This window comes from Littorina saxatilis, linkage group LG1, assembly GCF_037325665.1.
Source record: "Littorina saxatilis isolate snail1 linkage group LG1, US_GU_Lsax_2.0, whole genome shotgun sequence".
Taxonomy (NCBI): domain Eukaryota; kingdom Metazoa; phylum Mollusca; class Gastropoda; order Littorinimorpha; family Littorinidae; genus Littorina; species Littorina saxatilis.
The window spans coordinates 45,984,917-46,008,264 of NC_090245.1; the positions used below are offsets into that span (position 1 = coordinate 45,984,917).

At 39.5% G+C, this 23,348-nt stretch overlaps 1 protein-coding gene across 5 annotated transcripts in view; it reads left to right on the forward strand.

Moving 5' to 3' along the window:
* The window catches only part of LOC138971196 (anillin-like), a 45,372-nt gene extending 25,065 nt beyond the window's left edge, over window positions 1–20,307 (forward strand). For 2 of the 5 annotated variants that reach the window (XM_070343864.1, XM_070343881.1), the window contains 15 exons: window positions 70–127; window positions 404–976; window positions 2,079–2,669; window positions 4,767–5,038; window positions 5,647–5,723; window positions 8,702–8,843; window positions 11,929–12,067; window positions 12,626–12,781; window positions 13,251–13,423; window positions 13,935–14,040; window positions 16,464–16,573; window positions 17,013–17,099; window positions 17,658–17,765; window positions 18,205–18,377; window positions 19,053–20,307. In XM_070343864.1, the coding sequence (XP_070199965.1) occupies window positions 70–127; window positions 404–976; window positions 2,079–2,669; window positions 4,767–5,038; window positions 5,647–5,723; window positions 8,702–8,843; window positions 11,929–12,067; window positions 12,626–12,781; window positions 13,251–13,423; window positions 13,935–14,040; window positions 16,464–16,573; window positions 17,013–17,099; window positions 17,658–17,765; window positions 18,205–18,377; window positions 19,053–19,167 (2,880 nt within the window). In that variant the 3' untranslated portion in view covers window positions 19,168–20,307. The remainder of the gene's footprint in view (window positions 1–69; window positions 128–403; window positions 977–2,078; window positions 2,670–4,766; window positions 5,039–5,646; window positions 5,724–8,701; window positions 8,844–11,928; window positions 12,068–12,625; window positions 12,782–13,250; window positions 13,424–13,934; window positions 14,041–16,463; window positions 16,574–17,012; window positions 17,100–17,657; window positions 17,766–18,204; window positions 18,378–19,052) is intronic. The other 3 variants (XM_070343872.1, XM_070343889.1, XM_070343897.1) reach the window with 3 other exon arrangements.
* The last annotated feature ends 3,041 nt before the right edge of the window (window positions 20,308–23,348 follow it).

Below are 23,348 nucleotides of genomic sequence, written 5' to 3' on the forward strand. Positions count from 1 at the left end.
TGGGTTTTTACCTGAGATTATGTGCTTCATTTTACTTTCTGTCGATTATTTATATGATCTGTATTTCAGCCACCCAAGTCGGCTGTGAGTGAAAAGAAACAGACTGGAAGGGAAAAGGCACGTGCTGGTAAGTATCAACGTTTTGTATAGAATATGTTGGAGCATTAGAGACGTATTCTCATTATCTTCATAATGCCATCTCTTAAATGTATTAATTTAATGTAAACATAATGATGGAATGTATGCTTAATCTTAAATCTGTTGCAAGAGTTTTGTTTATAGACGTCACATTGGCTTGAAGCTGATGGACATTAGCATTTAGCTGCTTCAGTGAATTTTGATGGAGATATTCCACATAGGAATCCTGTTTTGTTAGGCTTTTTTGACATTTTCTGTCCATTAGATGATGAAGAGGATATGGAAATTGAGATGACTGAAAATGAAATGGTTGGAAAACTACAAGTAGATAGTACTGAAGGCATTACAAGGAAGATACCCAGTGATGAAAATCAGTCAAATGATACTCAAGATACTGATAATGGTCAAGCTGATTTGAAAGAAGATGAAAAGGCTGATTTGAAAGAAGATGAAAAGGCTGCTAGTGGTTCAATTCGAAACACAGCAGAATCAATGACATTGGAAAACACTGCGGCTTCTGACGAAAATGGTACAAAGCATGGTGTAAACGTTGAACCCGCTGAACAAAAATCCGACGTGGGTGATGACAACACACTTCAGCATCTCGATAGCAGATGTGGATTTGGGGACACTATTGACAAAGAGACGAATACAGCAGACAAAATAACGGAAATGGCAAACAAAGAAGCAAAAGTTGAAGAAGCCCAGGCAGCGAATCAAGAAGGAAAGACTGCTGACGTTGAAACCAAAGCAACGATTGATAAGACTAGTGGAAATGAAGTTGTCGGTCAAACTAAAGTGAACATAATTGAGCATCAACAAGAATTGACAACAACCAGTGAGTGACAGTTGGTTCAGTTGAAGTTGAAAGTTCTCGTTTACGCACCTGTTGACTCTTATGACTTTTTGGCATTTTGGTTTTCATCTTTTACTTCAACCAGTTGAAGCACGCACGTAATGAACCATGCAAATTATCAAGTCAATTTGATACCAACACAAAGATGAATCATTCTTTGATTTTCTTTCTACCTGCACAAACCTTTTTTTACATTCATTTAATATCATATTGGCACATTTCTATAATTGGTTTGTTTGGTGCATTTGAATTTCTTTTTGTTCTTTCTGTTTTTGCACTGTTTTCACCCATTTGCTATATCATGAAATTTTGTATTTCAAGCTGGGATTCCATGAGTAATTGAGTTTGGTCCTGTCACAACATGTGTTGCAATGATAGCTTTTATGGAAGCTAACAATCAAGTCAAACTGGTCATACAATGTTGGCGATTTTGTGAAATTCTATCCATAACATCTGTCTTTTCAAATTTGCAACCACAGATGCACAATGCAGAATATGGAATCCCAGCTTGATTGCACTATTGGTTTTGGGCACTTTGCTGGCACTCTGAGTTTGTTTCTTTTCTTAGCACGATTTATTGACTTTTAGGACAAGCGATACTGACACCAGTAAAGTAAGATCCATGTTGACAAAGGAGGTTGTTACTTTTTGGAATAATGCAGTTTAAAAATGATAACTTGAAGACACAAACTGGCTCACAAAGATTACTCAGTATTACCCAGGTATCATCTATATATCAACTATTTGTTTTTGTGTAGATTTTATGGCGATCTATGAAATAAAGCATATAGCATTCAATTTGACAGGATGTAAATGTGGCTAAAGGACACGTTTCTGGTTTACATTACTCAAAAACATACCTCAACAAATAAAGTCAAGTTTTGTGTTTTTAACTTTGAGAGCATAGAACATTGTTTTTTTTCAGTGGTTAAAACTTTTTTAAGTTTATTTGTCCAGGTGTAATATTATTAGGTGCCTTTGTCTAATTGTGATGCTTATGGTGTTATTAACAAAGTCTTTACAAACTCAGGGTAACTCTTTAGTCTGTTCACCCATATATCTTTCTTTCCCCCTTGATTTTCAGATTTTGATAACAAGCTGTCTGCAATTGGCTTTGAAAAGTCAGACAAGAGCAGGTCTGGCACTGCCCCACCTGCACCCCCTCCGGCCCCAACCAACTCTGCCAGTACGGGCAAACCTCCCCGCCCCACCACCCTCTTTAACATTGTCAGTCAGCAGAAGAAGGGAGGGGTGGCCTCCCCCGCACCTGCTGCGTCCACTGCCAACAAGGCCTGTCGCAAGGTAAAGTTTGACGACAGCTTTGAGAGTGATGATTCTGATGCCTCCCTGCCAAAGAAACAAGCTCTTCAACAGCATCGGGCTGCTTCCACGCCTGTAGATGACGTCAGGGAGTCTGATACGACTGAGGATGGTCCAACAGAAGTGACGGAAGATGACAGTGACTGTGAGGTTGTCCTGAGGCGGCCTCGCCCGGGGGCCAATCAGCAGCGCAAGAAACGCTCCGACGAAGATGACGACCTCAGCTTGAGCGCTTTTGTGCCAGCGTCAGTTCGGCGCCAGAGTATTTTGCCATCCCCTCAGCATCAGAAGTCTGGCGCTGGAGAGGGTCAGGACACCAGTTTCGGCAGCTTGGACAGCTTTGAAGGGGCCCCTGGTAGGTGATGGTTGTATGTTGGTAATGGTGCTGTCCCCCTATTGTATGAGTTACTTACAGACATATAACATTACCTGCTATTCCGACTTGGTCGTGTGACTGACGTTTTCTTCCACACGAGATTACGTTGATTGTCTAACGAAGCCGTCAGGCTGAGTTAGACATCAGCTAATCAAGTGTGGAAGAAAACTCTGTCACACGACCAAGTCGGAATAGCATTTATGTCTCACAGCTTCAACAGAGGAGTACTCAAGCTTGACAAACCTAAACACAGGAGCAGCCATTGTGGAGAGATCTACTTTTTGACGGAAGTGAACGAACAACTGTGAATGACGTCTCGGTATATGTGAATGACGTCACAGTCATCGTCACAGTCTGTATCTTTTGAAGCATCCCATTCTTCATGACGTCTTTCTGTGTCTGCATCCGCGAAATGTTTGTTCATTCCGGAATCTTTGTCATCTATGTTCAGAACTCTGTCCTTATAGTGTCAGACTAACAGGCCTCCTGAGTGAGCCACTCTCCAAGGGAAGGTAAATTCGCCTATGGAAACAGTACTGTCGTCTGGGATGCCGTTTTCAGTATTCTGAGCGTTGAAGAATTTGTAAAGAGAAGAAACGATAACAGCAGGAGAAATAAAAGTCGTGTGTGCATTTTTGACTCACATGCGAAGCAAAAGTGAGTCTATGTACTCACCCGAGTCGTCCGTCCGTCCGTCCGGAAAACTTTAACGTTAGATATTTCGCCGGACGTCCGGAAAACTTTAACGTTGGATATTTCTTGGACACTATTCAGTCTATCAGTACCAAATTTGGCAAGATGGTGTATGATGACAAGGCCCCAAAAAACATACATAGCATCTTGACCTTGCGTCAAGGTCGCAGGGGCCATAAATGTTGCCTAAAAAACAGCTATTTTTCACATTTTTCCCATTTTCTCTGAAGTTTTTCAGATTCAATACCTTACCTATATATGATATATAGGGCAAAGTAAGCCCCATCTTTTGATACCAGTTTGGTTTACCTTGCGTCAAGGTCAAGGTCACAGGAGCTCTTCAAAGTTGGATTGTATACATATTTTGAAGTGACCTTGACCCTGAACTATGGAAGATAACTGTTTCAAACTTAAAAATTATGTGGGGCACATGTTATGCTTTCATCATGAGACACATTTGGTCACATATGGTCAAGGTCACTTTGACCCTTACGAAATGTGACCAAAATAAGGTAGTGAACCACTAAAAGTGACCATATCTCATGGTAGAAAGAGCCAATAAGCACCATTGTACTTCCTATGTCTTGAATTAACAGCTTTGTGTTGGATGACCTTGGATGACCTTGGGTCAAGGTCACATGTATTTTGGTAGGGAAAATGTGTAAAGCAGTTCTTAGTGTATGATGTCATTGCTAGGTTTAGTTATTTGACCTTGACCCTGAAGGTCAAGGTCATGTAAAGGTCAAGGTCAAGCATGTGAGTCGTATGGGCTTTGTGGAAAGTGTGTGACATATAACTGTATGTCACATGCCGTCATTCCATTCTTTCCATAAGCTTACCATCCCAAAGAAGGCAGTAACGTGCCGAAATATCGATTATAGATATAAACGTACCTAACCTGGTTACTGGTGTGTTTTCTTTTTATTTAGACATATAACATGATTACATCTCTGATTCTGTTTCTGTATCGGTATCCGGGGATGTTGTTAGGCGTTGGACATCACTCATAGTCCGATTAACTGCCGCAAATGTCCACTAAGAATAATTAATGAGAATTCATGAATATTATAAATGGGTCCTTGTTTCATGCAATGCCTGATTAGAATTTATTAACAGTGTACTAACAATTACATTTCTCCTGACTCACCGTTCTGGTTTTTTTTTACTTTGTGTTTTATCATAGCTATATTTATTTACAACCCTAACTATTTATATTGTGCAAAGCAGTCAGAGAAAACAGTGACGGTTCCTGCATCTGACAGATTAGTAAGAAAACCTTTAGATCCCACTATGGGTCAAGAGGTTCTACATCAGCATATTCATCTTGCAGTTCCAACCAATGTATCACCTGCACAGTGAACAAAATTTGTCTTTCTTTCTCAGGAGCACCGCCAGACTTTCACAAGAGCACAGCAGACCTCGTTGCGCTGGGTCGCAGGCATGCGGAGATGGACAGTTCCAGCAGTCTGACCAGTCAGAGCACGGCCGACAGTAGCTCTGACCTTCAGCATGTGCCACGGCGCTCTGGATACTGCCCCGAGGACACGGAAGATTCTGTCGACGATCGTGACGCCATTGGAGACTTGTTGGAAGAAGCTATGGACTCTGAGGAGGAGGGGGCTTCTACTTCTGCCAGGGCACCTGTCCCTGTCATGGTAAGTTGTCTTGTTGGCTGGTTGCTTGTGTCAGTTTGTAGCTGGGACACTGATTTGATCTGATCGGTCAGTCAGATGGGTCATGCTATCTACCTGCAGCCTATCACTCACCTCGCATACATTACAAATGTATTAACCCTTACACTGGTGCAATTCTGTAACACATGTTACATAGCCACTGGTGAATTAACAGAGAGAAAAATAACAAAAAACGGTCATATTGGTTTTCGCATTCATGGGAGGTAATCGGAACCGACCAAACAAACTGAGCCAGTAGCGCGACATATGTCGTGACAACCAGTTGACAGTATACGTAAAGTAGCGCGACAACCAGCCTAAGGGTTAAAACAACCTCATTCAACAAATTTGGGTGGAATTTACTTTGCTTTGACCAGCTCATTTTCAACTGGGCTGGTCAACATGGTCTACTGAAAGAGTAGATGACATCTTAGTGTAGCCGCCTGTTGAGGTGAAGTGTGCTTTGACTTTTATATTTTTACAGCAAACCTTGCAACACAAATTCAATATTCACTAACATTGTACCTCTTAGGATTGGAGTCAGTTTGAAAAAAAACAACCTAGCACTTTCTTTTCTTTGTCATCCACAGCGCAAGAGGCCAAGCCACAGGAAAGCAACAGAAGATGGAAGTATGCCTTTCAGTATCAATGAGTACCGTGCCAGCAGGTAAGTACTTGTGTATTAAACTGACCAGTAAAAAAAAAAATTTCTTTTATCAATGACTGCCATATGTCTGCACTATTGCATCGTTGCTGTCATTTATTTCATCAAAATGTTTTTGATTCTGTCGGAAAATTACCAGTTTTCTGAACTATTGTATGTGATTTAACAAGCTGATCTCCAACAGAAATTGATCTCGCTGGGGTTAGTGCAGGAGGACATGAGATGAATAATGACTATGGTATTGCTCATTGTCCTGACAGAAACCTGTAGGTGCTGGAGATGACTAATGACTGGTATTGCTGATTGTCCTCACAGAGATAAATAAAGACTATGGTATTGCTGATTGTCCTTACAGAGATAAATAAAGACTATGGTATTGCTGATTGTCCTTACAGAGATGAATAATGACTATGGTATTGCTAATTGTCCCCACAGAAACATGCAGGTACTGGAGATAAATAATGACTATGGTATTGCTGATTGCCCTTACAGAGATGAATAATGACTATGGTATTGCTGATCGTCCTTACAGAGATAAATAAAGACTATGGTATTGCTGATTGTCCTTACATAGATGACTGGTATTTCTATTTGTCCCCACAGAAACATGCAGGTACTGGAGATAAATGATGACTGGTATTGCTGGTTGCCCTTACAGAGATGAATAATGACTATGGTATTGCTAATTGTCCCCACAGAAACATGACTGGAGACAAATAATGACTGGTATTGCTGATTGCCCTTACACAGATGAATAATGACTATGGTATTGCTGATTGCCCTCACAGAGATGATTAAATTACATATTCTTACTCCAAATCACATATAGCATTGACACAGTCTGAGATGCTAAGGTCTGAAAACGCTTACCCGTCTAACATTTTTAAAGGGAAGCAACCCCATCACCAAAAGAGCTAAGAATAGCCATGGTCATGAGCACATACTCTGGGAGTTGCCTCCCATTGGTGTGTACTACGTCACTACCTCTATCACCACGTGGCTACAATCATACGACTTTTTCAGCACTGAGGATCAGGTCGTTGATTTTTGGCGCTCTCGTGGCTGTGTGGTTTGGTGTTTGTTTGACACCCTCCGGCCACTTACCCATCTTACTTGCCTTCTGCTTCGTTAGTTGGTGAGCTCTTTCCTTTTTGGGTCATTATGTTGTCAGGAATTTTGTTGTAGTTGCTGATTTTTCGTCCGTTTTTGGACTTGAAAATTTTTCAGTAACTTTTTGTTTGGCCGCCATTTTTGTTGACAGCATGGCTGACAGTGATCAAATGTGGCAAGGCCGATGTAATGGTGAGGTAATCCTATATTACCTTCTTACTTGCCTTCTGCTTAGTTAGTTGGTAAGCTCTTTCCTTTTTGACTCACATGCGAAGCAAAAGTGAGTCTATGTACTCACCCGAGTCGTCCGTCCGGAAAACTTTAACGTTGGATATTTCTTGGACACTATTAAGTCTATCAACACCTGATGTGGCCTGATGGTGTATGGTTACAAGATCTCAAAAAACATGTGCGGCAACTTGACCTCACTTCAAGTTCAAGGTCACAGGGGCCGTAATTGTTGTCTTAAAAACGACCATTTTCACATTTTCGCATTTTTTTCTGAAGTTATCGAGAATGGCAACCTTAGCTATGTATGCTATACAGGGCAATGTAAGCCCTATCTTTGGACACCAGTTTGGTTGACCTTGCATCAAGGTTGCAAGGGTCCTTTAAAGTTGGATTGTATACATAGTTTGAAGTGACCTTGACCTTGAACTATGGAAGGTAACTCTTCCAAATCTACATATGTGTGAGGGAAATACATTATACTTACAAAAGTGAGTCTATATACTCGCCGACATCGTCCGCCTGCCCTTCCGGGCGTCCGGGCGTCTCCCCCCCCCCCCCCCTGTCCGTCTGTGAAACCTTTAACATTGTATATTTCTTGGACACTATTAAGTCTATCAACACCAATTGTGGCCTGATGGTGTATGGTTACAAGATCTTCAGAAACATGTTTGGCAACTTGACCTCACTTCAAGGTCAAGGTCACAGGGTCCTTCAAAGTTGAAATGTATATATTTTGAAGTGACCTTGACCTTGAACTATTGAAAATAACTCTTCCAAAACTACATATGTGTGAGGGAAATACATTAGATCTTCAGAAACATGTTTGGCAACTTGACCTCACGTCAAGGTCACAGGGTCCTTCAAAGTTGAAATGTATATATTTTGAAGTGACCTTGACCTTGAACTATTGAAAATAACTCTTCCAAAACTACATATGTGTGAGGGAAATACATTATATTTTCATAATAACTCACATTAGGTTACATATCTTCAAGTTCCAGGTCAGTTTGAGTTAAACTGATATTTGTCAAAAAAGAGAAAACAGGCGCCAGACTAGAGAGAAGTCGGAGAACTGACGTTCCTTGTTCGACTCGATCCCCTAATGACCAGCGATTAGCATTTTAGGATGGAGAACCTTTTGACACAGTATGCACCATAACTTGGATGCAATTACTGAATGTGCAACTCACAATGGCATTAGTTTTCTGTAATTATTTTCTTTACTGAATAAATATTGTTTTTCTCAGTTTTATTGTAAAATTATTCTGAAAGAAAGATCAAGGTCTGTTCAGCATGTGAGTCGTGTGGGCTTTGCCCTTCTTGTTAGTTTCTTTAAAGCCGTATGATTGTAGCCACGTGGTGATAGAGGTAGTGACGTAGTACACACCAATGGGAGGTAACTCCCAGAGTATGTGCTCATTACCATGGCTATTCTTAGCTCTTTTGGTGATGGGGTTGCTTCCCTTTAAAAATGTTAGACGGGTAAACGTTTTCAGACCTTAGCATCTCAGACTGTGTCAATGCTATATGTGATTCGGGTATGTATATTAATCAAATGAAAATTTACTTTTAACATTTTCGAATAATGACTATGGTATTGCTAATTGTCCTGACTATGGTATTGCTGACTGTCTCTACAGAAACATGCAGGTACTGGAGGTGAAGCAGACGATAGTGCGCAACAGTCAATACGCAGGCATGCATGTGAGGGAGGAGGAGGTGGAGATGCCAACAAGACCGCTGGCTCCCGCTCCAAGACTGTCCCTGCAGGAGAGGATCAAGGTCGGTTTTCAGTCTTAGTCTCCTTAGTATGTAGTGTAGTGTAAATATGACTAGTGTAAATTCGACAATGGATATCTGCTTTTTGGCTCACGAAGTGTAGCCTATGCGATCGTAACTTTGTCTGTTTGTGTGTGTGTGTGTGTGTATGTCTGTGGTAGAAACTTTAACATTTCCGAGTCTATGTGTGAGTGGTTATCCAAGACTATGGATAAAGCTCGCATAAGATTACGTCACGGTCAAAAGTGTTTGACGTCAATTAATGCATCATGACGGCATGCCTCCCTGTAGTCTTTCTCTCTCGCGTGGTGTGTGTGGTCTCGGTCATTGTTATTTTGAGCGGGCCGAGACTATTTGGCTCCCGCAGTGGGGCACTGCGGTTATGAAATTAAAGGCCCCTCCTGTTTTTGGAACCGCAGGAGCTTTCTAGTTTGCTGTTAGGTAGATTTTGGTTCCTCTTTCCTGTCATGCTCTCTTTTTCTTCATGAATTCTTTTCTTTTTTCTGCCTTCTTGCTCATTCACCTGTATTTTTTCCAAAAATCTCTTCTCTTGCCGCTTGTCTCGCGATTCATGTATAGTTTAATCTGTTAGTGTTCTGATGTAAGTCCAGCAGTAGATAGGTTAAGCCTATTTTAACATACTGGAAACTGGTAATCTTCCAGTAGGTATTAATTTAGTTTTACTAAAGCCTGCTGGGACACAAGTAATGGGTTAGTGCATTTGTAAACAGGAATCGCTTGACAAGTGGCCCCCTTCATCCCCCCCCTTCCTCGTCCTGATATGGCTCTGCGTAGTCGGCTGGACGTTAAGCAACAAATAAACAAACAAACAAACAAACAAACAAAGACTATTTGGCAGTCGTGTCCCTGTAAGGCCTAAAAAAAAAATAGGTGTGGTTACGGTAACCCGACCTACCCTATTTTTAGGGGCCGATCCTATAACTTTTTATTACATTTGTCAAAAAAAGGAAAAAAAAAGAAAAAAAACGAGTGCAAAAAACGCAATGAAAGCGAAAGCGCCCGAGTCGCACACTTATTTCCCTGTCAAGTAGGTTTAATTTGTACACATTAGAAAAAAAAGTTAAAAAAATAAAAAAGTGATTGCCTTCCTACCTACCCTATTTTTTTTGGCTATGTTACAGTAACCACACCTATTTTTTTTTGTTGGCCTAAGTAGGCTACATGCAGACAGATCTAGATCTAGTGTCTCGCTTTCTTGCACAGTTTCACCTAAGCTTACTGTGTGTGTGGGTGTGTATGTGTGACGGAGTGATTGAGTTTGTGTTACTGTTTGTCTATTTCTTACGTGAGCCTTGAAGGCTTCGCCTCTTGTTATAAAAATATTAGATCATCAGTTGTTGTGAATTGTAAAACGTCCACGAGCTTTCCAACTGAGCGTGGCTGTCGTCGGGGAGATCCAATATCACCGTATTTGTTTATTTTGTGTACAGAATTGTTAGCATGTAGGATAAGGGAGAACGGTCAGATTAAAGGAATAGAAATATCAGAAAATACTGAGTGTAAAGTAAGTCAGTTTGCAGACGACACATATGTTTTGCTTGATGGAAACAAAATATCTTTTGAAACATTGTTTTATGAGTTAGAATTGTTTAAAGAATTTATCCGGGTTAAAACTCAATTATGATAAAACATGTAACGTTTGGCTTGGGGAAAAAAGAAATAGCAAAGTAGTGTTTCTCACACATCTGAACATGTGTTGGAATCCTAACAAATTTAAAATACTGGGGCTCTGGTTTAACAAATGGTTTGTCAAATATGGCAAAGATGAACATAAGTGATAAGTTTAATGAAGCAAAAAAGTTATTTAATACATGGGCAAAACGGTCAACTACACCGATAGGAAGAGTAGCAGTCCTGAAATCACTTGTACTGTCCAAACTTGTTTATTTGTGGATCATGCTTCCAAACCCACCAGATACAATTGTCCAACAAATACAACAAATGTGCTTTGAATTTGTATGGGATAAAAAAAAGAGACAAAATAAAAAGAACAATGGCTATCCACAAGATAGAAGAAGGAGGTATAAATATTCCGTCCATTAAGGCTTATATTCATTCCTTAAAACTAAATTGGATGAAGAAAGTTCTGAACACAACATACAATCCAAAATGGAAAGAAATATTATTGATAAGATCCCCTAAATTAGCACTGGTGTCAAAGTTTGGAGGGAAATTATTTAACGACTGTACAGTAAATTTGTTTTGGAAAAATGTATTTGAAGCTTATGAAGAAGTTTATTTTAAAACATGGATTCCGTATCAACAGCTAGTAACGGTTGGATAAAGACGAGTGATGTACATTATTACAATAGTCAATGTATTCCTCTGATTTTTGGGACGTGCTCTGAAAATGTAAGAAGTAACTTAATATCACATGTGTGTTCAGCTCTGTCATTGCTGTGACTTATCAGTGACAATGCTTTTGAATGTGTAATTATAAATCTGTGCTTGCCTGAATAAAAAATTGTTGAAAAAAAAAATATATGACTAGTGTTAGGCTGGATTGTGTAAATAATCACATGCATGTTGGTTTATTATTATTTTGCATTGGTGAGTAAAAAGTTCACATGTTTAGTATCAGCGGTGAAACTTCTCTGTCTGATTTATTTGACTTTTGGTAGGTCTCTGAGTGTGTAATACTTGATTCACATGGTTACTAAATATTTGTGGTTAATCAGACTGATTTACTTTCTACAAGGCTTGACCTATCTTTACGAAACAGAATTGACTTCTGTGAATCAGTAATTAAATCATTTGTGCAAGTGGATGTACCTGAAGCCAGAATTTCAGCAACTTGAGAAGCATTAAGAAAGGTTGGTGCAGGAAAACAAAAACTAAAGATATGAAGAAAGGGAGAGTTAAATGTGTTATAATTCCCTGGTATTGTTAGTTCCAATAAAAACTACGGCAGAATGGGAACAACCAAACTACCCCCACAAAAACAAAATAACAATGAAAATGTACTCACGAGAAACATGGTCAATAAAATTTAAAAAAGATAAAAACAATACTTTTATCAAAATACCCCTGTTGGAAGTTCTCACCGGTTGTGTTGTGCATGACGCAGGAGCTGCAGGAGCTGATCCAGCAAGAGCAGAGTGTGATCATGCAGACCAGCAACGCCCTCAACCAGTGCTGCACATCATCATCCTACTTTGCTGGATCCACCGAGCAGGTGGAGTGCAACAGGATTCTCCTCCTCTCTTGTGAGTCACTTTACCTCATTATTAGTACCACCTGTCTATGCTTGTAAGTCATTTAGTAGATGTTATGAAATGGAACAGTTGCAGACCGGCCAATGCCGTAATCAGTAGACTTTGTATAAGATTAACAACATTGCCATGCTGCATTCTGACTTGTTAACATAAAGAATAAAAAGGTTAAAAATACCTAGCCATATAAAGAATAGAAAGTTAAAAAAAAAACCTAGCTATTGACATCCTAAATGAAAGAAAACGGGAGTGCATTTTTTTTAGATCTTATCGCAAGTGCATGTCACTTTTCTTCCATTAGAGTAAGCTGCTGGTATGATAATATGTACTGCAAGATCTGATCTGGAGAAAAGGACTCATGCCTTAAATAATAAATTCCTGTCGTTTAGACCATCTCAGAGGTATAAGTAATGCACACACACACACATACACACACACACCAAACAAACAAACAAACAAACAAACAAGAAAACACAATTACCTTGAAATACAAAAAACCACTAGTCCCGTGGGTAGGTTTTGCTGACTTTGAATATTGATATCCTCTAACAGGCCAGAGACGGCAGGTGTACATGATGGAGATCCAGCGACTGAGAGACACCAAGGTGCTGGATGAATCGGGGGCAGGACCTAAAGGCTCCCTCACCATCAGCGACATCCGTCTGCCTCTCAAGAAAGAGTTTGTCACCAAGATTGGAACATCACAAGGTGTATAGGCTTTTCTCATTTATTGTCCTCACATCCAGACCATATTCGCTTCTTCCGTGTTCATGGGCTGCGACTCCCGTATACACTTGTACGTAGGAGTAGGTTGTGTTCTTCTCTGCTGACCATATTTGATAAAGTCACTGCTTCTTGTTACGTCTTAAGATAAGAAAAAGAGCCCCCTGTCCCTGCTACAAGCCTGGTAGCACCAACAAGACAAGATCCTTTTCTTACATTTTCACTTTCATCCTTCCCACAATCCAGTTGAATGATAATTCCTTCTTGCTCATTGCTTCTCTTTAGTTTAGCTGGTGTTAAGACAACTTTTAATTTTGTGTGGGAGGGAGTTTTAAGATGCACACATACATGATGGTGCTCACTTGAATCTGCTGGTACATGTATTTAGAGTTCACAATACTGTCTTTGAAAATGTAGTTAAAATTGTTTTGTTATTTCCCTGTATTTTGTGCAGACACGACAACATGTTACTTCATCTTGTTGCTGAAGAACGGTCCCCAGGTGATCTTCACCCAGATGTTGTCGACCCACGACCCCATGATGCGCGGCAGTCTGGACTTCCCCAACCTCATCAAGATCAACGGCATCACCGGTAACTTCAGGCTGCAGCTGGAGATCTACAGCATGGTGCGTCGATTGTTTTGTTCTTTTGCTATTGTATGTCTCACTGCCTGCAACTCTTCTTCTTTCAATTTGCATACTTTGTGCAAGTCATTGGTATTTGGTGGCCAATGGGGGCAGGCTTTGGAACTCTTTGGCCATTTTTCACAAGCCCAAAGAAATATGCCATCAATGACAAAAACAAGGAATGTAGAAGAATCAACTCCAAAAAATATTGAGAGCTCGAAGTGCCTAGGATAATTGCTTATAACTTGTGGAATAATTCGTAATCAAGTCAATTAACTAAGCATGACATGACTTACTTATATTCAAGTGTTTAACTTGTTTTAGTGAATATTAAGATGACTGATTGCGCGTAAAAAGTAATGAGTTGTTAATCAAAACGATATATTTATTTGAGGCAGACGTGAATTGTGTGAACAAAACACAATAGCACAAAAATGGGGTAAATGTTCAGGATAACTATAGTGAGTTTTTCAAAATGCATACTTCATTCATTGCTGTTTGTGCATTTCAGTCTGTGTCCCGCGAGCACATTGGGAAAGACAAGAAGAAGAAGACGCCAAAGAAAATGAAAGGCAGCGCATTGACAGGTACAGCCTATTTGGGGCAGGTTGAAAAGAGTAAGCCATAATATACATCATGTCATCTTCTTGTAGTTGCACCTCAGTGGAAGAGTGCACAGAATTTCTCACTGTCAAGTGGCGTCTTTCTGTACTTGAAGCTGCACAACTGAGCTCTACATTTTTCTATGTGTAACACTCTTGTTTGGGTTTTTACAACTAACATGAGCTTTAAGACTTTTTTTTATGACATGTAGACTTTCATTATATCCATTCTACAGTGCTTTAAGAGCTTTTTCTTATGCTTCTACTGCTCAGTGGTGTAAAGCTTTTTAGTTGAGCCTACTTTTTTGTCTTTCTCTATTTTCTGTCTTCTTTTTTCACTTGTTTTCATTTTCTCTGGCTTTTGGGTTGTCTTTTGAAGCATTGCTTTTTGTTTCCAGCAAGAATGTTTCCTCTCCGTTATTACGGCATGTGCATGTGTCAGGGTTCGTACAGGTCATGGAAAACCTGGAAAATCATGGAATTTGATTTTTAATTTTCCAGGCCTGGAAAGTCATGGAATTTCAATTCAAGCCATGGAAAGTCATGGAATTTCACAAAAATAAGAAAGAAAAAAAATTAACCTTTACGATTTTCGTTGCCCCAGCCAGCGGCGATTTGCGTCGCCTGCACAAGGCTTGTTCGTATGACCAACTTCTCGTTCGTATTTGCGAGGCTCACTTCCTTCCGTTATCTCGTCGTGTCGTCTGCGCTGCATTTGAGTCGGTTTCGTCGAAGTTTTCTGCTTTTGTTTTTGCATCGATAAAATACTTTAGCGCTTCGACAAGCAAGATGGAGGATGATGAGTTTGAAACTTTCTTTCGAGTTGTTTCTTGACAACAAAAAGTATGCAGAATTGGAACGAATTACTGAGGAAGATCTTCGCAATGAACTGTGTATCGCGGTGAAAAAAATGACAGTTCGTCAAGTCACACGAAACAGAATTTACGAAAGTGCAGATGGATACAAACAGTGGCTGGTCCAGTTTAGTGAAATGACAGGACCAGCAAACATTACCGATAATCTGACTGCGTAGCAAATGCTTGACTTGCTTGTCGAAGAGACACTGCGTAGAAACTGACTCAAATTCAGTGCAAAGCAAGCCAGTGTCAAAACTGGCAGTGACAAGACGTAAAAAGTTTGCGTGTTCGGAAATGGCGACCTGTGGATCTAGTCATGGAAAATGTTATTGAGGCTCATGGAAAGTCATGGAAAAGTCATGGAATTTTGTTTCTAAAAACCAGTGGGGACCCTGATGTGTTCTCCGTAGATTATGTTGTGATACAGACAGACGATAAAAATCATTTTATGATTTGCATCGATTCAAATCTTACTATGTAAACTGTCACTGTTGTGTTGCAATTTCTCTGTCTGTTCATTGCCTGCTTTTGTACTCAAACATAATCCACATTTTTTATTTTACATTCCTTTCATGTGGTGGCTTAGTTTATATTCTTTTATTTGAACTAATCTTGGTGATCTTACAAGATTGTGAAGTCTAGTATTCCCCAGTACCATTATTTTCTGAAATCATGTGTACCTTTTTGATTTGTTTTTTGCCTATTTGACCATTATGGTAATTTGAGATGATATTGCATTCTAAACTTGTATTCATGCCGTCTATTTATTGTTTTAACCACAGTGTTGCATGTCTATTGGATAATTATTTAATTTCAGCACGCAGAAGTAAATCATACTCACGATCTATCTTTTGCAACACTGATAGCCCAATGAAACACAGTAAAGAATGTTGTAAAACAAACGTCTTCACTCATGTATGTTTTGACATTGTGCTATGTGAGTGACACAGCATGCTTGTTGAAAGCTGATTTCTTTATAGAGAGAATTGTAAGTTAACTTCAAACTATGTCAACCATTCCTAGGAATCTGAAACATAAAAGAAGCTTTACTACCTGGTAGATGGGTGTCGTTTGAAAGTACTGATGGCAACTTACTCCCGTCTTAATCTGTATACAGCTAATAACTATTGCACAGACCCAAGCATGTGCATGTGTAAGAACATGCACACACACACACACACTAGGCCCCCCAAAAAAATAGGTGTGGTTACGGTTACATAGCCAAAAAAAATAGGGTAGGAAGTTAGCCCTTTTTTTTTTTTTTACTTTTTTTTTTTAATGTGTACAAATTAAACCTACTTGACAGGGAAATAAGTGTGCGACTCGAGCGCTTTTGCTTTCATTGCGTTTTCTGCACTCGTTTTTTTTTTTTTTTGGGGACAAATGTAATAAAAAGTTATAGGGTCGGCCCCTAAAAATAGGGTAGGTCGGGTTACCGTAACCACACCTATTTTTTTTTTAGGCCCTAGTTTTATCAGCTCGTCATTGTGAGGTTCACAAATGGTGGAACTGTCATGTATGATAGGCATCTTTGTCTTTTCAGTTTCCTTGTGTGTTGACATTGTTGTTATTCTGTAACAGTCCAAAGCCCTGGTGGCCCCATGGCTGTGAGGACAACCAGCTTTTCTCAAGTGACCAGTCTGCAACTGACCATGAAGTCGCTGGACAAACGCAGCTTCAACCTGGAAAGGGTCAGTAACACTCTTAGTGTTTTATTATTCTTATTGACAGTTATCTACGTATTGAATGGATCAAGTGGCAAAAACATCTGGTGATGTACATCAAGAACTCTCCAGCATTTAGTGATTATCTGGCACTGTAGTGTGAATTCCCATGTGATCAAAAAGAATTTCAGACAGCAGTGACTCATGCTTTTCACTGAAGATTAATGCTGAACCGCTGTTTTAAATACATAGCCAAACTGCATGCAAATAAAATCCAAAACTGTATACTGCAGATAGATTTTGATCCTTCACATTTCTTTTTAGGTATAGTAATTTCAACTTTGTAACATGAATATTAGTTATTACATGTGTGTTCTTTGAGGCAGTGATTGGTGTTTGTAATTAACCATGAATGATTGGAATATGAGCAGATGACAGTATTAAAATGTTCGCCGTGTTGTTGCAGTTGTCTCACCTGTCCCCTCTGCATGGCACCATCTACATGAACCTCAAGTGTTTGATGGAAGCCAGTGTGGAGGAAAGGGGGTTCCTGGTAAGCACAACTTTTTCTCTGTATCAATAGCTTTTGTGGACATAACTTCAAGACTCAAGGCTTTCATTTTTTCTGTGCTCATGATTGACAAGAAAATGTTATCTGCACTGCATGTATAAAGTAAAACAAATATATAAACATTGCACCAAAGTTTATTTATTTTCTATTGCAGCATCAAATGTCATTATCTGGGCTTGAAATCCTCCTTTTGGAGGATTTTCTCCAATGAAAGATTGTTTTCCTCGCCCCTGAGTGCCTGAAGCCTGTTCACCTTGCCTCTCTTTTACCAAAAATTACCAGATAGCTAAGATTTGGTTGAAGTTCAATACTTTCCAGGGACCCTTAAGAGAGACACCTACTTTGCTTAGCCACTTTGATAATCCACACGCCAAAATTTCTTACTTTTTTTGTCTTGTTCCATCTTAAGCCCTGCATTAACTATAGCAGAGTAACTTGCTTACATGAATAATTGCACTGTCTGTCAGATACCTAGCACATGCTGACTGTGAGATACAGTGTGTTCCTAGCACATGCTGATTATATTATACTGTGTTGCAGACCATGTTTGAGGACGTGAGTGGCTTTGGGTCGTGGCACCGCCGCTGGTGTGCTCTCAGTGGCAACAAGTTGCAGTTCTGGAAATATCCTGATGATGAGTCCAGAAAGGTCAGTTGCTATTCTCACATTTACTTGTCACTGCAATTACACATTTCACACAAAAATTGCATTGCATTTACACCAAATGCAACAAGAATGAAACCATGCATACAAAGTTGAAAATCTACCCCACCCCCAACCCCCCTGCGCATGGCTCTCCATACTATTCCCTCAGATTGGCTTGGCCGCATCAAGTTTATGGGAACAAATGATACATGATTGTTCAACCTTTGCAATGTATTCAGGAACAAAACAAAAAGTTTCTGATCTTTGTGTACTCAATTTATACTCTTTTTTTCTGTATTGCAACAACTTCTTCATAACTAAAATTTTGTACCACATGATTTTCACAAAATGATATGACTTTTCTGCACAGCCATTTAGCCAGCCATGCTCTGCTTTCTAGGATGAAGTTTTATGTTAGAAAAACAAACTTTTGTTTTTGTAGGACCCCATTGGGTACATCGACCTGAAGCGCTGCATCACGGAAAAAGTGGGTCTCATCTCTCGAGACGTCTGTGCTCGACCAAACACCTTTGAGCTGGCTGTTGTGCGACAGCCACGCAAGGGAGAGAAGGACACTCTCATCTCCAGGACCTACAATACCATGACAACTATCAGGTAAAATAAATGCCCTTTGGCTTTTTTGTACTGATGTGATGTTACTGGCCTCAGCAAGCTGTGCTCCTTTTAGTGCAGTGTATATAAGTTTGTAATGCTGATGATAGTCTGTAGGAAAAAGGTAAGACTATCTGGTCATGCTTTGTGGAAGTTGTCCTCAAATTTATTGATGTGATATGCGTATACTTTTGCACGTATACTTGGTTTTCACTAAGTACAGAAGCAAGTGACTGTTCTGTTCCTGCTTTCTGGTGCTTTATTGTCATGGATGGTAGTGATGATATCAAATGAAGATGAGAAGCAGTGCAGTCATTTGTCAAGTATCCAAGAGCGGTATTGGAAACCATTTTAGCGACATGCTTAATTACGTCTGAAGTAAACAGCAGTTACATCGCAAACCAGTTAATGTTTTGGAGGTTGTTGTGAAGCAGGATGTACTAATCACAGGTATGGGATTTGTGTGTGGATACGCATAAAGTTTTTTCTGTTGATCAAAAACGTATCAAATAGCCCATTTTTGATGTCCAAATTCTAGAAATTTCTCAGTTTTAGGGGGTTTCTTAGGAGGGCGTAACTTTGGAGTAAGCCTTGGCAAATTTACCCGCATACCACCCCTGTGATGAGCATGGCCTTTGAATCAATGTATTGCTTACCCAGCACCCTTTGTTGTTGCAGACACATGCTGTCAGCAGACACCAAGGAGGAGCGCATCGTGTGGTGCAACAAGCTCAACCGCGCTCTGGCCAACATCCGCACTTGGCACTCCGATGCCATGCGACCCGTCTCTTAAATGAACATCATTTTCAGACACTGGACTATAATAATTACTGTGATTTAATGCTGTACAGATGTAGTAATATGTTTTGTAAATGTACACACCCAATGTGCAATGTCTACACAGCCGCAGGAACAAACCTCATTGGACATAGTGTGTCAAAATGTTCAGGTTGAAACTGCTACGCGCACGCACGCACACACACACACGCACGTGCGCAAAAAGGAAAGAACACAGATGACAAGTAATCTCCTGGAAAGGAGTTGCCGGCAATGGAGTGAAAGAAAGTGGCTGATATGAATGTGACAGGATTTCGAACACAATGTCGGAATGTTTTAAACATCGTTGCATGTATTATGATGTGTAGAGGAATCGGTTGGCCTTTGTAAATCGGGTTAACATAATGGACTATATCCTGAATGACTCTCTCTTTGATTTTACTGCTGTCTCTCTTTCTGCCGTGTGATAATTTCGTCATTCATCTGTCAATATAATAGCATGATAAATGTTGTAACAGTTAAACCATTTGGGGCATGATTATGATAGCACGACATGTAACAGATTTAAATATAGTTAACCATTTACTTATTTTCGTATCTATTTTATGGTGACAGCTTATGTTCATTTTTGTCTGCATGTATTCATTGAAACAGATTGGTATGACGAAACAAGCACTGTATATTGTGAACAACACTCATTGCTGCTCAATGCAAGTATACCTCTGAGATGCATTCATTCTGCATAATTTGCACTTTGTTTATGCGGTTCATTTTTGCTGCTGAGAATAACGGATCATTTGTGTAACAATATATACTTGCTGTACACAAATTTTGAAAACGGATGAGCAGCAGACAGGTTTGAATCCAGGCATGGGATATGTCAACCATATGTGATGACTCAAACACGGTATCTATGTCCCTTCTGGTCATACTAATAAGTGCAGGTGGCTTATTACACCTAATCTTCCACACACCTGGTTAGCACGACTTGTTGCTGCTAGCTTTCCAATTTCCTAGCAATGGATCAATACAATATGAAATACAGTACGCTTATGTGTACAAACCTGACATTTTTGTACTTCAACTTGAATTATTTTGCTTGCAGGCATGTGTGTACTTTACCTTTGTAACCAGGAGCATGAATGTTGCATAGTGCTTTTAGCATGGGTGAAAGTAGCCCGTCAATTGACTGAAATCCGTCAATCTGAAAATAAGTCTGACGGAAATTCCGTCAATCCGCAATTTTTATTAAAAAAAATTTTTTTTTATTTTTTTTTATTTTTTATTTTTTAAGCGGAACGCGTTTTCGAACTGCTATGCGGTAAACCCCGTAGGTGAGGTTTCTTCGCTTTCGGATTCGCTCTGCATCACGATAAAAAAAAAAGTTCTCGCGTTTTGGCAGGCATTACGAAGTGGTGACATGATTTCTGCGGAAAACGCATGGACAGATCTTATTGATGCTGGTCTAGCCAACAAAGGCGATGGGACTGGTTGGAGTTCATGAAACTAAAACTGTGTGTGATAAGTTTGGTGCTTGAAACTCAAGTGCTTTTCCTTGAGAACTTTGCACTATAAGAGATGCTACTGCTTAGTTGCTATTTTGTGCAGTGCTACATCATGCTGTTTGCATGTGTGACATTCTGTTTCATCATTTATTTCAATGCCTGTCTGGCAATGTTTGCTTCTTATAATTAAATATTTTGAACTTTTATTTCAGTTGTTCAGTTTCTATTTCATTTAGTAATTGGCTGTTGTCAATGTTAATTGTTATCAATTGTGTCGTTGTGTTGGAAGATGCAAGTGTGAAAAGATACAAAAGAAAAATGATTACTTCTGTGAATTGTTTTGATTTTGTTTACCCTTTTTACCATATCATTAGAATCTGAAGGTATTTTTTTGACCTGCATGATAGTGACAAAAAGTGTATTTTTTTGCCAGGAAAGGCCACAAAATCACAATGTATAATGCAAAAATTCGTTTTCGGCCGGGGGGCGTTGCCCCCCTGGACCCCCTAATGGGGCCCTGCCCCGTACCCCGCCAGGGCCTGGGCGGCCCCTGGACCCCTGCCTCAAAAAATTTTCAGTCAATTTGATTTTCATAGCTTTCACCCATGTTTTAGTTATGCTCTATAGAAATCTCTTCAATAAATAAATGTTGCATGTCTGTAACTAAGGAATCGGGGACAGATGTACTCAGTGTCTGTATCAGCATGGTGTAACATTTATGTAAAATTAAGTTATGGTCCCTGCTGTAATCTTTATACTTATATCTGTACAAAATCGTATGTCGTGTGTAAAGAATTAACCATTGATATTGAACATTTATGAGTTACTTATAGAGAGAAAAAACAGGTCTGAGAGAATATGATTATGAGCAACAAGTACGCAACCTTGAATCAGAATGAGATGAGTAGAACCGATTAAAGGAATTTAGACCGTCACATGTGCATGAGTTTTAATAACGCAGAAAAGTTGATGGATGTGATATGACCAGGCAATGCCAACGATATGTTAAAAGTCATACAATCCTCATGTAATGAGGATTGGCAGATTTGTTTAATTGTTACTGATGTTTTGAACAGATATTGATCTTTACCCTACAGTTTGGGAACAAGTGGATGTGAAAGTGACTGACTAATGATGACAGTACACTCTGGTTGTGTTGTATCATAAGAGTGGAACATTGCATGACCATGTGACAGGTGTTTTAAAGTCTTACAAATAAAGACAAGTTGCTTGAGATTTACTTTTATATTTGTTATGCAAAGAGATAAAACATTTTTGGCAGACCTCTCTCATGTGCATAATGAACATCACAATCAACACCACTTTCATAATATTTTTAAAAAACCCCACTGTGCTTGTAAGTTTTATTGTAAAACTGTATACAGTGGTTCACCTTCTAATAAGACTACCAAGACAACATGCATACGACTAGTTGACAGATTAAGTAATAACCTCAGCAAAATGGACACAGGCTGTTTGCCAAGTACAGGCTGGTTTGACAACAAACTACCTTTACCTTGATGCACAAGCATGAATTAGAAACCTGATTCAGTGTAACTACAAACATTTCATTTGCACCCACACATTTTCAGCTGTTCTCAAGTAAAACTCTTTCACACTTTCAAAAGCAAATATACTACCTTCATGCACACACATAATTATTTTATGCAAAGAGATAAAACATTTTGGCAGACCTCTCATGTGTATAAATGATCAACATGATCAACACCACTTTCATCAGAAAACACACCAATGTGCTTGTAATTAGACACCTCATTCAGTGCAGTCAGACATTTTTGTTTGCACCCACACATTTCAGCAGTACTCAAGTAAAATTCATCAAACTATCAAAGAAATGTACCACACAAAAAGCACACAACCGTTCACACAGTCATCTCATACTGAAGGCAGCACAGATTGTCTCTCCTAAGTATGGGATAGTGTTGCCTAGGTTGTTTCAAAACCCTTTACTATAGTTTAAACTGTCAGTTTGATAAATTAGGACATTCGAGTTCTCTAATAAAAATGTATCATCTCTTGCACAGTACTTCACAAGTAAATCTCCATGTAAGTAATCGGGCTTTGTAAAATCTACTGGGACATCACCCTCTGTGAAGCTGAAATGGCCATCATGGTATCGTTAACCAGGTATGAGATTTTCCTGCCAATCAGTGGTTATCCAGCATTTGCAAAGCTCCAGAGATACATGTCGAATTGGGCCATGCTTTCAGGCTCTTTACAATTTCATGATTCTCAACAGTAACTACTTTGTTTTCTCCCTCCTTCCCCCCCCCCTCAAAATGATATACAGTCGAACACGCTTAAGACGAATCACTGGGGATCGGAAAAAAAGTTCGTCTTAACCAAAATTCGTATTAAGAAAATTGATTGATTTTTTTTTATTTTTTTATTTTTAAGTCTTGTACATTTTATGGTGTTTCAATTTGTTTCTTTCGCAACTTTCATGCTGCTTCACGTTTAGACAATAAAGTGACATATTCAGGTACATGTTCATGTGTGTCTCATGTTGAGTGATGATTGTTGAGTTTGAGTGAGAGTGAGCACACAGATGTTTCATCCAGTTGTTACGTTTTTGGTCACACACACGCGCACACACTGACACTGTCCACATTCGCGGTGTTCCTATCATTTGTCCGGAATCACTTACCTTGGCGACGGGTAGCAAACCTTG